Source organism: Macaca mulatta, chromosome 7 (assembly GCF_049350105.2).
Source record: "Macaca mulatta isolate MMU2019108-1 chromosome 7, T2T-MMU8v2.0, whole genome shotgun sequence".
NCBI classification, from domain to species: Eukaryota; Metazoa; Chordata; class Mammalia; order Primates; family Cercopithecidae; genus Macaca; species Macaca mulatta.
The window spans coordinates 10,653,627-10,668,577 of NC_133412.1; the positions used below are offsets into that span (position 1 = coordinate 10,653,627).

Consider the following 14,951-nt stretch of genomic DNA (forward strand, 5'->3'; position numbering starts at 1 on the left):
CAGGAAGCCTGAAGAATGAATGAGATTGCCAAGGGAAAATGACAAAGACCAATCATTGAGCAGTCCCTTTTATTCAGGGATGGCAGAAGAAAATAGAGATGGGAAGGATCCATCAGAAAGGTGGGAGCACTAGAAGAATACAGAGATGAATACGGGAATGGAGGGGTTTCAAGAAGGAGCATTTTAGGGAGCCTGGGCATGACTTATTTGGGAGACAGTAAGACAATAGGAATGAAGGAGAGACAAAGCTAGGGGTATCAGGTAGAATTCAACTGTGGGGCACCTTAAATCCAGGGAGAGACATTTTGGCTTATTTGGTATAAAGCAGGAAGTCTTTATGTGATCTTAAAGATACTATTTCCCGGCAACTAGAAAATCATATTCTTTAAGACAGAGGCTGGGTTTGAAAGGCCTTAGTGTCCCCCCAGTCCCCACCACTATTACTTATTATTGCACCCTCTCACTTAGTACTTTCTTCTCTTTATTTTGTTTCTCTTTCTCTTAAAGATGGGAGGTATGGTTATTTTATATTGACAGAGTTGAATCTGCTGTGAGGCCTACAAAAAGGGAACATTTTGTGGTCTTGTTCCAGTGAGATGAAGTTGAAACAAGCTGAAAAGAAGTTACCAGGAAATCATAAATTTATAGCGGCACAAAACCCCAGAGTTGTGTTATTTTCTCTATCAAAAAAAAAAAAAAAATCAACAGTTCTTGAGAAAGAGGAAATAATGGAGATGAGAGCCTTTCTAGGAACTGGAAGCCTTGATAAAGTAGAGCAAATCTAGTAAAAAGTAAGGAATGTGAAAGCAAGAGAGAAAATGGGTCTGTAACATTGGATAGTTCAGTTTTGGATTTTAGAAGTGGGATTATTCTAGGTTATGACATGGAAAGTTCATCATAGTGTGTTACTAAAACAGTAGAAATCATTAGGTCCAGGTGTTCACTTTGAATAGATGTCTGCATAAACCCTAAAGTTACTCGGGATGGCCTTCCAGCCCACGATTCTGTTATTACAGTATTAATGAGTCTTGTCTTATAAGACCTGTGTGTCTCATAGTATCCCACCTGTCATTGCAAGATGAATACATAACAAATAAATGTATATTGAATTAACACAAAATTTTTCAGAGTTTCTGATTGTCAGATAAATGATTGGAAATGTTGTGGAAAGTGGTTATCACATACTTCAAAACTGAAGAGTTTTTGTACATGGGAAGAATAGTAAGGTCCAAATTTGGCATCGGGACATGTGAGAAGAAGGCAGGCTTCTGGGGAAAGGAGATAGAAAATGTGGAAGAATTTGCAGCCTTCGGGTAAGGGGGCTTCCTTGGAAATGACATCCTTCAGCAATGCCCAGATCTGATTTAAAGCAAAGTGAGAAAAAAAGAGGGAGGATAATTCTAGGGGAGAAAGTGCAAACCAGTACAGGGATGAAGAAAGGCTTGGGTTCTAATTGGAGAGCCTGTGCTCTGTATTTCACTCAGGAGCAAGAGGAGTCATCAGATGGGTTGAATTAACTCATCTCATAATCCCAAACGGAATTCAGTGCAAAGATTTCAGTGTCAGGCACTCAAAGGCTCCAGATGTCTGTCTATTGAAGGTTTATGGAAATAATTGCTGCTATATGGAGCAAAGGCAGGTGCTGCAGGCTGCCACTCCAGGTGGTGTCTGCAGCCAGGTCAGCATGGTTGAGCAGAAGGTTCCAGACAGAATGTGGGAAAGAGTAGAAATCCTTTGGAGAAGTATCAGTTTGGCCCAGAGTCCCACACCCATCTGTGTGTCACCAGAACCCCAACCTAGGAACACATGGGTGCAGGGCTGCTCTTCTACAAATGGCTATTAATTAAATCAGGGCAGGTTATTGCATTAGTTTCTTGGCAGCTTGGGATGTGACTTATGGGACGGGGAAATTTCAGAAGACAAATAGGGAGACCCCAAGTCAGCTAGTGCAAGGTCAAAGCCTTGGTGGTTCGGGCACCTGGGAGATAGAAAGGGAAAGGGACTCAATTCCCTTTTCAAGATCGCAATATCTTGAAAAGAGTACCTCAGAGGCACACATTGACGGGAAAACTGTCAACTTTCATGCCTTTGTAAAAAAAAAAAAAAAAAAAAAAAAATCCATAATTACACTTCTATGATTTCTAAATGCCTGAGTTTTGTTGTTGCTGTAGTTTTTTGGGGGGTTTTAAGTTTTGTTTCTTTCTTTTTACTGATTAACTGTGGGTGGGGGAGATATGTAACTATTTCTCAGTAGGGGATATTCTTGGTTTAGGTGTGAAAGTTAAGTTTTGAGTACTGCCTCTTGCATTGCTGATGACTTAACTCCCATGGCCTCTGCTTTCCAACACAAGCAGCACGTCTCCGTCATCTTGGCAACTAAGAGCACCTCACCACCCACCCTCGTCCCACCCGCCAATGCCATTAGGAGGATCCTAACGCCCTGGTTGATGTGGGATCTAGGGGCACGCTCCACCTGGGGAAAAATTTCATTCTCTTCAGAGATTTCACTAAACCCCCACTTTTAAAGCAGTGATATTCTGGAGTTTTCTTCAGTCTCAAAGAAAATGAAGACCATGAGTTCTGATTTTACTATAAGCAAAGATTCCCGGATTTGTTTCTGACTCACTTAGATAATGAACAGTGACATTTCAGTGCTAGTAAAACTGTGGAGCTATATTTTCCCAGTCTTCTTTCCATACATCTACAGTTTGTGGCTCCTCACATTCCCCTGTAGCTCCTCACCTATCTCTGGGCACAAGCAGACATCTTTGTAGGGGTCTGTTAATAGTGGATTGCTTCACACTCTTACCAGGTAGGACCATTGTATTTTTTCATTTCATAGGCACATGCTAGACACAGTTTAAGAAGAATGACTTCTACTTAATCTGCCTTTCCAACACTCTGGTGACACTTTCCAGCAAGACAGTCTCTGAGACTGAGGAACATGGAGGTGAGATGGGGCAATGGATAGCCAGATGCTCAGAAGGAGGGAGGCTCCAGCTGGCTCCCCCAGGTCACTTCCGTAACTTAACCACACTTGGAAATCGATTTGCTGCTTGAAATCCAAAGCCATGTGGTGGTGACTAGGGAGCATGGCCTGACAGGTAGGAGGGGCAGGAATGGAAGAATTGGTAAGGAAACTGTTTTCCTCTCCATTTCAGGGAGGATTGTGCAAGAAGTGAACGTATCAGTATAGATGGAGGGCTGCCTCTTTTCCAGGGCCTCTGAAATTTTAGGAGGGCTGCTTTTGAGATTGGTATTTAGGAGAGAGGTCTACTCTTTGGGAATTCAGAGCAGTTCTTCTAATCGACCTTCAATTCTTTCTCCTTCTACCTGATCTCCAAGGCTGCTTTAATCGTCCTTTTCTGTGAGTCTAAAACCTACCTCCTTCACTCTCCACATCTTTCTTTACCGTCTCTGGCACATATGTGGCCCACCACACACTCTCCCTTCCTCCAACAGAACATACTTTACCTCTTCCACAACCTGAAACCCCAACACTTTTCCTCCACTTGTCCCACCTTGCGCGATCTCGTCTGCATTCTCTGTTCCCCTCAATCGTATCTTACTGTTTTATTCTGTATTTGGAGAGATTATATAAATTTGCTTTCATATTTGCCAAAGTGTTGAAATCATCAGCTCACCTAGACCATATGCTTTGCACAGCTCTCAGAAGTGAGGCCTGCACTGTATGTGCACTTGCCCCCACTGACCTCACCCCAGGATTAAGGAGAGTTCTGACTCATGGTAGATGCTCAGTGATGTCCTGTGAATAAAAAATCTCCTTCCATAATCAGGTTTAAAAATAAAAACCAAAAGCACGTGGCTGTCAGGGGTTGGTGGCTTACCTGACTCAGGTACAGGAAGGTGACTCGGGACCTGGCTCAGCAGTTTCCCATACTCATGTTTGGGTCTCTCTTCTCGTGGCAGGAGGATGAAGTGGTACTCCAGTGCATCGCCACCATTCACAAGGAGCAGAGGAAGTTCTGCCTGGCAGCCGAGGGACTTGGGAATCGCCTGTGCTTCTTGGAACCCACTTCAGAAGCCAAGGTGAGATTGGTTGTCCACCCTGCACCTTCCTCCAACTTGGTGTCTGACATAGTCATTTAGGGGAGATAAAACTGGGAGATGGTGATGAGGACGACATTTGAAAGGACACATTGATTTTTAAAACAGGAAGCAGATCTGGTTTAAACCATAACTCTCCGCAAGCCTAGGAATTGTTGACGTAGGAACCCAGAGCACTATGAAGAATTAGAAGTGCTTTGCCTGTCAGTGTTGTCCAGGACCCTGGGGAGGCTTTGAGCTTACTGTCAGCGCTGACCGAGGAGGTCCTCTTAACACTCCCAGAATGCCTTTCTGTTGCTGTTAATTCCTAGAAATCTGAGTGCATGTTCTTTACTCCCTGCTGTCATTTTACTGCTACAGAGACTCACAGATGCCTGAACCTATGTTTCACAGTGAGCACACCCCTTTCACTTCTGACTGCGCTGAGATTGTTGTAACTGTCTGCCCACTGTGACACGAGGGCAGAGAGTAATGTTTGCACTGGTCTCTGCCTGCATGGTGGCAATAATGCTGTGTCTCTTCAGCAGAACTTTTCTGTCTCCATTTTCAGGCTGTTTCTGCTTTTCAGGATTTGTGTGTCAAGTGGATCTATGTGCTCAGCATTCTTGCAGTGCTTTTCAGTCCTGGGAAAACCTCTATATCCGTCAGGGTTCTCTAGAGAAACAAAGTCAACTGGATGGATGGATGGATGGTGGACAGATGGGCAGATGGATGGATGGGTGAGTGCATGGGTGGGTAGGTAGGTAAGCAGATAAGTGTATAGAGATTTCTTTTAAGAGATTAGTTCATGCAGTTGTAGGGTCTAGTGAGACTGAAATCTGTAGTTAACATCAGTAGGCTGGAAACTCAGGCAGGAGTTAATGTTGTAGTCTTAAGGTAGAGTTTCTTCTTTTCCAGGACATCTCAGTTGTTCTGAAGGCCTTCATCTGATCGGATGAGGCATACCGAAATTATCAAGGCTAACAGCCTTTATTTAAAGTTAACTGACTGTAGATGTTAATTATATCTACAAAATGCCTTCACATCAAAACCTATAGTGCCATTTGACTGAATAATGGCACTATGGCCTAGCCAAGTTGACGTAAAACCCACCATCACACCTTCTAAGCTCAGGTTTTCTCATAGAACCTTTTTTTAAAAAAAACAAAAATCAGAAATTGGTAACATTTTTCCAAAAGACCCACCTATTGGCATGCCATTTTCCACATAAACATATACAACACAGACATACACAGAGAGTTTGGCTAAAACCTGGAACACCAGATGTCCAGGGTGATGGCCACGTCCCCCAGACGCCCCTTTTGTACATCACTGCTTCTCCCTTCCCCATGTAGGTCACTGATCCATCCATGAGGATGAGCGAGAGCCAGAGTCCCATTAAAATATATGGGATAGAAGAGAGACAAGGAAGATTTTTATCTTTTTAAAGATCTTTGACTTGATTTTCCTAAGGCCTTTTCTCATTTGCTTTTGTTCTTAGCTAGGTTTTTTGTTTGTTTGTTTGTTTGTTTGTTTGTTTGTTTTGATTCCCAGCAGTCTGGGATAACAGGAAGTTCATTAGATTAGAAGTCAAGAAGTTAATTCTCAACCATGAGCTACTCACGTGACCCTGAACAAGTCAAGTCAGTCACTCATGCTTGCAATTTTCTCATCTGCCAAATGAGACGCAGGACAATCCAATGGGAAGTGTATTGACCTAAATTAGAAAACAAGTGGTATCCTTTTCTAGTCATCCATCAAGTAGGGTATAGGGCAGTGCTTTAGGGCAGCAGTTCCCATCCTTTTTTGGCACCAGGATCCAGTTTTATGGAAGACAGTTTTTCCACGGATGGTGGGAGATGGTTTCAGGATGAAACTGTTCCACCTCAGATCATCAGGCATTAGATTCTCCTAAGGAGCGTGCAACCTAGGACTCTTGCTTGCACAGTTCACATTAAGGTTCATGCTCCTATGAGAATCTCATGCTGCCACTGATCTGACACGAGGCGGAGCTCAGGCAGTAATACTTACTCACGTCCTGCTGTGCAGCCTGGTTCCTAACAGGCCACAAACTCGGTCTGTGGCCCCGGGGCTTGGGGACCCCGCTTTAGGGCACAGGCTCTGAGCCAGACCGTCAGAGTTGGAATCGTGTCTCTACCACTTGCTGGCTAAACCAGGACCTTGGACAAGATACCTCACTTTTCTGAGCTGAGTTTCCTCATCTGCTTAATGGGAATTTAGTAGTAACTACCTTATAAGATTGCTCTAAGGATCAAATGGGTTAGTAAATTGCCTAGTGCATTGTAAGCTTGATAAAACCATTGGTTATTATGATTTCATATTGCACAAGATATTTAAACTAGGATTTAGTTTCTTCTTTAAGGAAAACTAATTATCTTTCAGAAGGACTGTGAAAATAAAGAGAAATAATTATATATATAGCACATAGTACTGAACTAATACAGCGTACTTAATAGCTAGAGTTGATAATAATGCTAAGTATAAAGTTGTTATCCCTTTTGACTTGCAAGGTCTGATTTTGTGTAAAAGAAAGATTACGGATCAGCTCCTGAGCTTACTAAATCTTGAGTTTAGAATGAAAGTCTTGGAATTACAAATTCATTTAACTATCAAATTAGATGATTCTATAAACATGGCTCTGGATTTATCGTTGTTTTACCCAAGCTGGATTAGAAACAACTGTGTGTTGTAATCGGAGAATGCTTTGTATCCCTCAGGCCATAGAAATGATAAGTCATACACTCATAGATGAATTGGGGATGAGGAAATGTCTTTCCTAACGTCCACTTAACTAAGTGATTGTTCTTATTTTAATATATCATTCTAAATTTCAAACAAGCCTGAAGAATTTTAAAAAGAGATATATCTCATCCATATTTTTACCACTTTGTCGCAACTATTTTCATTTGTTTTTCATTCTAGCCTTTGTCCACGTATACCTGTCTGTTTTCAAAGTTGGACTTATACTGGTTATTCAGACATTCTGTGTTTTGGGTTTTTTTCTTTAATATTTCAGCCAGTTCCATATTGCTATATGGTCTTCATGAATGGTCAAAAAATGATATGCATATGGTTTTTTGGTTTATTTTGGCTTTCGGGAGTAAATATCCAGGAGTAGAATTAATGGTGTCGGAAGCATGAACACTATTAAACTGCTTTCCCAAAATGATATACAAATTGTTTACAGTTGACATAACCACCAGCCTTGCATGAGTGTGCCTATTTTATATGTAGTATGAGGGAAGTGCACCATCAGGGTTCTCACAGAGAAACAGGGTCAAATTCACGGTAAGGACAGAGCAGATATTTAGAATTTCTTGTCACCATTCCTGGGAGCAGCCTGCTAGATGAACCCAGGTTCCGAGAGCTTCATTCTTTCCTGCAGTCATTTGCAACTATGCAAGCCTCTCTTTTGGCTGGCTGTCTTCTCCCTTATTACTAAATAGTTGCCCTAATTCTCTACCATCAAATTTCTCAACGAGCTGTACCATTCTTAGGTTCTTGGATCCTAATGTAAGTCATGCAGTGAGGTGAGGAGGTATGTTTCCGAGCTTGGCACTGGGCATGAGGCATAGACATCAAACACCATTCTTCTCAGCTGGCTACAGAGCCTACTGGTGACCTTGGGCATTTCTAGTCAAGGGTATTTTAAGCTGATCGAGACTCAGAGAAAATTGAGATGAATTCTATGGAGAAGAAAGACTTCAGAGAAAAAAGAGATAAAGTGCTCAAAAACTATTCTTAGTGTTTGACCCTGAGAAAAGGAGATCATATGGAAGCAATGGAGTGAGAGGATAGAAGAGTAAGGAGCACGAGTTTAAGATAATTAACACTTGCTGTAGACATGAAGACTATTTAGCACTAGGGAACTCTCCCAGGACTTTGATTCCTGTATGCCATGGTCCACCCTTCCTTGAAGGTCTCCTGAAACTGCTAATAATTGATGGAAGCACTATTATTTAGCTCCCTTTCAAACAAGCAAAGGTTTAGGAATTTAAAGGTATCTTGTTTTGTTAAAAACAAAACAAAACAAAACAAAAAAAGTCTAGGGGCTATAACCAGAGACCCAGAAAAAAAGAGAGAGGAAATATTTCTTGTTCATTTTATCATAGCAAATGTTTATTTCCTTTCCTTTTTATTCAATAGAAAATGTGTTCCTAGGCACTAGGAATTTAATACTATCCCTCTGGTCCTTCATATTATATCTCATCTATTCTGTATCTGCAGTGTCCACTTGAGGGGGTGGGGAGGGTCTTTGGTTCAACTTTACATCCATACTCATAAGACACTCATAGACCACTTGGCATCAGTCTTCTCAGAAGGACATAGGACGGGAACCATGGCTTGCAAGCTGAGATGTGTCAAGCACTGCATTTCGGCAGAAACCCCTATAGCAATTTAGGAGCTGGCTTCTGGATTTCCAATCCCCAGATGACAGCTCAGGTGCAAAGAGATGAGAGGGTCCACATCAAGTATGTGTGAGAGTTACCATGGCTTAAAAGCCTCATAGATCATTGGAGCCAACATATCTGCGATAATTCCATGGGCACAGCTTTTGAGGACTCCACAAAGGCAGCCCCAGCTACAAGAGTCACTGCACTCCAAGGATATGCCTTTCTAAAATACGTGTTGATAGTCTTCCCAATCCACATGCAGCTATCAATCAGGGATCATTTTCACCACAAGCAATGTACCCTGGTAACATAATTTACATACAAGTTGTAGCAGGTGACCATGGGAACAAAACTGGAGAGTTAACTGAAGGTCAAATTCTCATGCAAAAGGATACAAAAAAATGTCATAACACTTATCCCCCAGTAATCTTCAATGATGACAATTATTTTACTACGGCCTTGTTAGATACACCCAGAACCCCAATACCCTTCCAAATCCCAACTTTCACCTTTCTTAATAGTAGATCATCATCAAGAAATGGGAGGAATATGGGAACTATTTTTTGTTTAAAATAAGTTTCAGGACAGGCACGGTGGCTCATGCCTGTAATCCCACCACTTTGGGAGGCCGAGGCGGGCGGATCACGAGGTCAGGAAATCGAGACCATCCTGGCTAACACGGTGAAACCCCGTCTCTACTAAAAAATACAAAAAATTAGCCGGGCTTGGTGGCGGGCACCTGTAGTCCCAACTACTTGGGAGGCTGAGGCAGGAGAATGCCGTGAACCCGAGAGGCGGAGCTTGCACTGAGCCGAGATCGCCCCACTGCACTCCAGCCTGGGCGACAGAGCGAGACTCCGTCTCAAAAAAAAAAAAAAAATAGTTTCAACAGACCAAGGTTTGTTTCATTGATTTTAAGGAAGCAGAAACTAAAATAGGTGGAGTAAAACAATTTACCTTAGTGCCCTTTAAAAAGCCAGTGGCATGTCTAGAGTCTTGGGGCTCTAGGTATTTAACAGTGAAGTCCCACCTCTTTTTTGAGGAATACTTCTGTTCTTACTGATCATGGCTTGTTCAAACTGAAAAATACAATTTTGAAATCCAATGGAAATTTTCGTTTTCCTGTTTTCATCTCCTGTTCGGAGAATGAAGGGGGAATAGTCTACTATTGTTTCTGAGAGTTATGTAGGCTCTCAAGACCCAGGATTAAACATTAGCTGTTGTGCAAACATCATTATGTAGATGACATAAATTAAGATTGCATCTTTGGCTAAAAATAACTTACTTTCTGTTATTTTTAGATTCTTTAGCTGAGAAAGAGATTACTCTTTCCTCCTAAAAAATTAAGTCTGTGAAGATTTGCAGAGACAGGCTCATCCTAAGGTTGTACACCCTTCTTTGAACTTCTGATGTATGTTAGTACATAGTATTCTCTATGGACCTGAGATCTTATGAAAGACCAAGCTATTATAAAACTTAGTTTTTTTAAAAACTCCCTTGTCATGTAATTTGAAGAGATGTATAAGCTGAGATTTTGACTTTTTTTTTTTTTTTAACATTTATCAGACATCATGTGCTATGTCCCAAGTAGTGCTGTGGGTGACAACTGCTTTCATTTACTCTTTATGACTCTACAAAGCAAACATTGCCTTCATTTACAAAGAAGAAAGGTATAAGAATTTAAACTGAGTTAAGTGACTTAATGAAGATTGTTCATTCCAAACCTGAATCACTGTCTAATTTCTGGAATATTCAGAAATAAAGAGTATCGTGGATCCAACTTACATAAGGGTAAAGAAGGCATATTACTCCATGTAATTAGACTTCAGAAATGCCTGGGCACATCTCCATACCCCTCCCACAACTTTTCTACATCTGTCCTATGACTGTCTGGCCATTCCTAAGTTAGAAATATATATTTTGCTTAAATCAAACAGGAACTAGTAAAATGCAAATGCTCTGAGTGTGTCATAAAGCAGTGTTAAATTTTTTTACAGCTAATATTTTACAATATAAATGAGACTATCATGTATTTTCTTTAAAGTAAGTTTCTAAAGGGATCTAAGGCAGATTACTATGTGCCTCTATATTGTGATAGAGGTACCCAGACACAGTAAGACTGGGGAGGAGGGGTGCAAAACATCTACTGCATTAATTTATGATAGTTTATCTGACTTTTCTTCTGCCTTTCCACCAGTCTGTGAGCACTGAAATCAAGGACTTTGTATAGCTGTGTATAGCACAGTGCTTAATAAACTTGACCCTGGAGTCTGACTACCTGGACTGGTAATTCTGGCTCCAACACTTAGCTGTGTGACCATGGGCAAATGACTTTACCTCTCTCTGCCTCAGTTTCTTCATCCTTCAAACTATACCCATCTCATAGGATTATTATGAAAATTCAATGACACAGGTTCAGAATAGTAATATGCTTTACAGCAGTTCCTAACACATCAGAAGTGCTATATTTAAGCAGTAGCTTTTAGTATCAGCACAGGGTCATACACATATTAGGTCCTCAGAAAATGTTGATTGGCTTAGTTAAGTTGCCCATGTACTGAATTAACTAATCCAGTTTTTGAAAGCCTAGATGTAAGGATCAGGAGGATATTTGTGACTTTAAAAGTAAAATATTAAGGAGAGTCAGAGGGAGTTAGATAAAAAGTGTTAATCAGTGAGTGGATGTTTTAAACAATGAATTAGTGAGATATCCATTTTAATTGTTACTAATTTTTATTTTAATTCTGATGTGCTCAGAGAACATTCTGTGTATCACTCCAATCTTTTCCAGTTTATGGAGACTTATTTTATGGCGCAGCATATGGTCTATGTTGGTGAATGTTTCCGATGTCTTGAAAACATGGTGTGTCCTGTGGTTGTTGGATGTACATTTTATGGATGTCAAGATGGTCAATAGCGGCGTTCAAATCTTCTGTGTCCTTACTGAAATGTATCTACTTGTTTTATTAATTACTGAGAGAAAGGTGTTAAAAACTATGATTGAGGATTTGTCTCTGTTTAGTTCTGTCACTTTTGTTTCATGTATTTTAAAGCTCTGTTATTAGGTGCATGTGTATTCAGAATTTTTGTTTTTCTTGATGAATTGATCCTTTTGTCATTAACAAATTGTCCTATTTGTCCTTGGTCTTACAATATACTTTGATACTAGTATAGCCATAAGCTTTCTTATGCTTACTGTTTATATGGTACATCTTTTTCATTAGTTTGTTTTACCTTATGTATTTATATCTTTACATTTAAAATGTATCCCTTATAAACAACATATAGTTAAGTACTGTTTTCCTACCCCATTTTACAGTCTCTGGTGTTTAATTGGAATGTTTTATTCATTTACATTTATTGTAATGATTAGATACTTGGGTTTTAGTCTACCTTCTTGCTATTCTTTTGTCTCCTCTGGATTTTGTTCTTTTTCTACTTTTTTGCCTTTAAAGAAAATAAAGTTATGTCATTTTATCTTCTCTGTTGGCTTTTTAGCTCTACCTCTTAGTATTATTTTTGAATACGTTTATTTATTTATTTATTTATTTATTTATTTATTTTGAGACAGAGTCTTTCTCTGTCATCCAGGCTGGAGTGCAATGATGCAATCTCAGCTCACTGCAACCTCTGCCTCCTGGGTTCAAGCAATTTTCCTGCCTCAGCCTCCCAAGTAACTGGGATTACAGGCACCTGCCACCAGGCCCAGCTAATGTTTTGTATATTTAGTAGAGATGGGGTTCCGCCATGTTGGCCAGGCTGGTCTCAAACTCCTGACCTCAGGTGATCCACCTGCCTCAGTCTCCCAAAGTGTTGGGATTACAGGAGTGAGCCACCAGGCCTGGCCTTGAATACTTTTTTTTTCTTTTTCTTTTAGCAATTAAAATATAAATCGTTAACTTATCACAGTTTTCCTTGCGTTCATATTTATACAAATTTCCTTATATCTTTTGTGCTGCTATTGTCAGGGATTTTATTTCTACCCGTTATAAAATGTGTAACACATTTTTATTTTTGTTTCAAAATGTCAATAGTCTTTTAAAGAAATTAATAAAAGGGAAGAATAGCCTTTTATAATATTAATGTATTTGCCATTTTCAGTGCTCTTTTTTTCTCTCCTCTAGATCCAGATTTCTATCTGGTAGCATTTTCCTTCAGCCTTAAGGATATGCCTTAGTGTTTCTTATACTTCAGGTCTACTGGAGACAAACTGTCCAAGCTTTTTTTTCACTGAGAATGTCTTTATTTTGTCCCTGTTTTTGAAGGATTTATCTCTGGATATAAAATCATTATTTAGTTTTTTTTTCTTCTTCTTGCAGCACTTTGAAGATGGCATCTTATTGCCCTTTTGCCTCCATTGTTTATGATGGAAAGTTAGCTCTCATTTTTATCATCATTCTTCTGTATGTAACAAACCTTTTCTTCTGGAAAGTTTTAACATTTTTTTCTTTATCTTTGATTTCTAGCAATTTGGTTTCTTCTTTTGTTGTTGTTTGAGATGGAGTTTCACTCTTGTCACCCAGGCTGGAGTGCAATGGTGCAATCTCAGCTCCCTGCAACCTCCACCTCCCAGGTTCAAGCAATTCTCCTGTCTCAGTCTCCTGAGTAGCTGGGATTATAGGCTCAAGCCACCACGCCTGGCTAAATTTTGTATTTTTGTAGACAGGGTTTCACCATGTTGGCCAGGCTGGTCTCGAACTCCTGACCGTAGGTGATCCTCCCACCTCAGTCTCCAAAAGTGCTGGGACTACAGGTGTGAGCCACCATGCCCAGTCAGGTTTCTAGCAATTTGAATGATGCGTTTGAGGGTAGTTTTCTTTAAATTTATCTTGCCTGAATTTTGATGAGCTGAGCTTTATGGATCTCTTGGTTGTTTTCATTAAATATAGAATTTGGGGGACATTATTTCTTAAAATATTTTATCTGCCATGTTTACTGTCTCCTGGGACTCCAACTACTTTGTGTTACATTGTTTTATATCGTTCCACAGGTCACTATGACTCTATCCATTTTTCTTCAAGTATTTTTTTAATCTATGCATCTGCCTGAATACTTTGCATTAACCTATTTTATATTTATTCCATTTTTTAATGTACATATGCTATTAACCTCCTCCAATGAATTTATTTCAGGTTTTATTTTTAAATTCTAGTTTATTTCTAAGGTTTTTGTTTATTTTCTAAGGTTCTTCTCTCTCCTCTATTATTCTTTCTCCCCTTCCATTATCTCTCTCTTCTCCCATTATTCCTATTTTCTTTTTTTTGGTAAATTCATTAATAAATTTATAATCATTATTTAAATCCTTGACTACTAATTCAACATCTTGAATGTCTATAGGTCTGCTTCTAATGACTGATTTTGCTCTTGGTTATAAGTCACATTTTCCTGTTTCTTTTAATATGTAGTATTTTTAAATTTTATACTGAACATTGTAGATGATATTTTATAGTTATTCTGGTTTCTGTCATCTGCCCCCTGAGGAATATTGTATTTTGTTGTAGCAGGCAGTTAAATTACTAGTCCGCTTTCATCTGGTGCCAGCTTGCTCCATTTTAGTTCTGCCCTTAGTTCTAAGGTGTACTGTTCCTGGTCTCCAGATGTAGCCTTTTGGAGTTTTAATGAAAAGCCTGCAGTATTTCCTAAACCCCTGTAAATAGCCAGACTTGGAAACCAAATTTTGCATTCCAGAAATAAGTAACTATTGAAACTTTTGCTTATTCTAAGCATTTTAGCTGTTGCTTTCTAGCAACGCTGTCTTATATAGCTTATGAGTTGGCAAAGAAATTGAAGGGAATTTGTATACTGATCTTGGGTTTTATTCATCTGTGGTGGTTTCCTCCTTTCTAACATTTCTCCTCTTCTATTTCCAGACATTCTGGTAGCCCCAGACTCAGATCTCTTACTTCCTTCAAGCCTTTTTCTTGACATCTATTCCCCATGGATCCTATGAACAGGAGAGTACCCTTAGAAGAAAATTTAATTAAATGTGTGTAGCACCTGATTGGATTCTCATCTTTAAAAAGTAATACTCCTTTCAGTTCTAGATTGCTCCCTGGTGGTTTCAAACAGTTATTTATTTAAATATTTATCCAGAATGTATAATTGTTATTAGCAGGAGGATTATTTTGCAATAAGTAGTTCCACTGTTACCTGAACCAGAACCTCATCAGTGAGTATTTATTGCTCTTTAAAAGAAGTTGAGTATTTAAATGAAGAAGAGAAAAAAAATTGGTGGTTGAAGCAGAATTGAAGTTTTATAAAGAAAAAGTTTTGCCAGGCGTGGTAGCTTGTGCCTGTAATCCCAGCACTTTGGGAGGCTGAGGCGGGTGGATCACGAGGTCAGGAGATTGAGACCATCCTGGCTAACAAGGTGAAACCCTGTCTCTACTAAAAATACAAAAAATTAGCCAGGTGTGGTGGTGGGTGCCTGTAGTCCCAGCTACTCGGGAGGCTGAGGCAGGAGAATGGCGTGAACCTGGGAGGCGGAGC

The 14,951-nt window shown here is 39.8% G+C and overlaps 1 protein-coding gene across 1 annotated transcript in view; it reads left to right on the forward strand.

Annotated features, from left to right (window-relative positions):
• The window catches only part of RYR3 (ryanodine receptor 3), a 566,953-nt gene that overhangs the window by 167,651 nt on the left and 384,351 nt on the right, over window positions 1-14,951 (forward strand). Inside the window, exon 2 of the mRNA XM_028850703.2 lies at window positions 3,931-4,050. Within this exon, the coding sequence (XP_028706536.2) occupies window positions 3,931-4,050 (120 nt within the window). The remainder of the gene's footprint in view (window positions 1-3,930; window positions 4,051-14,951) is intronic.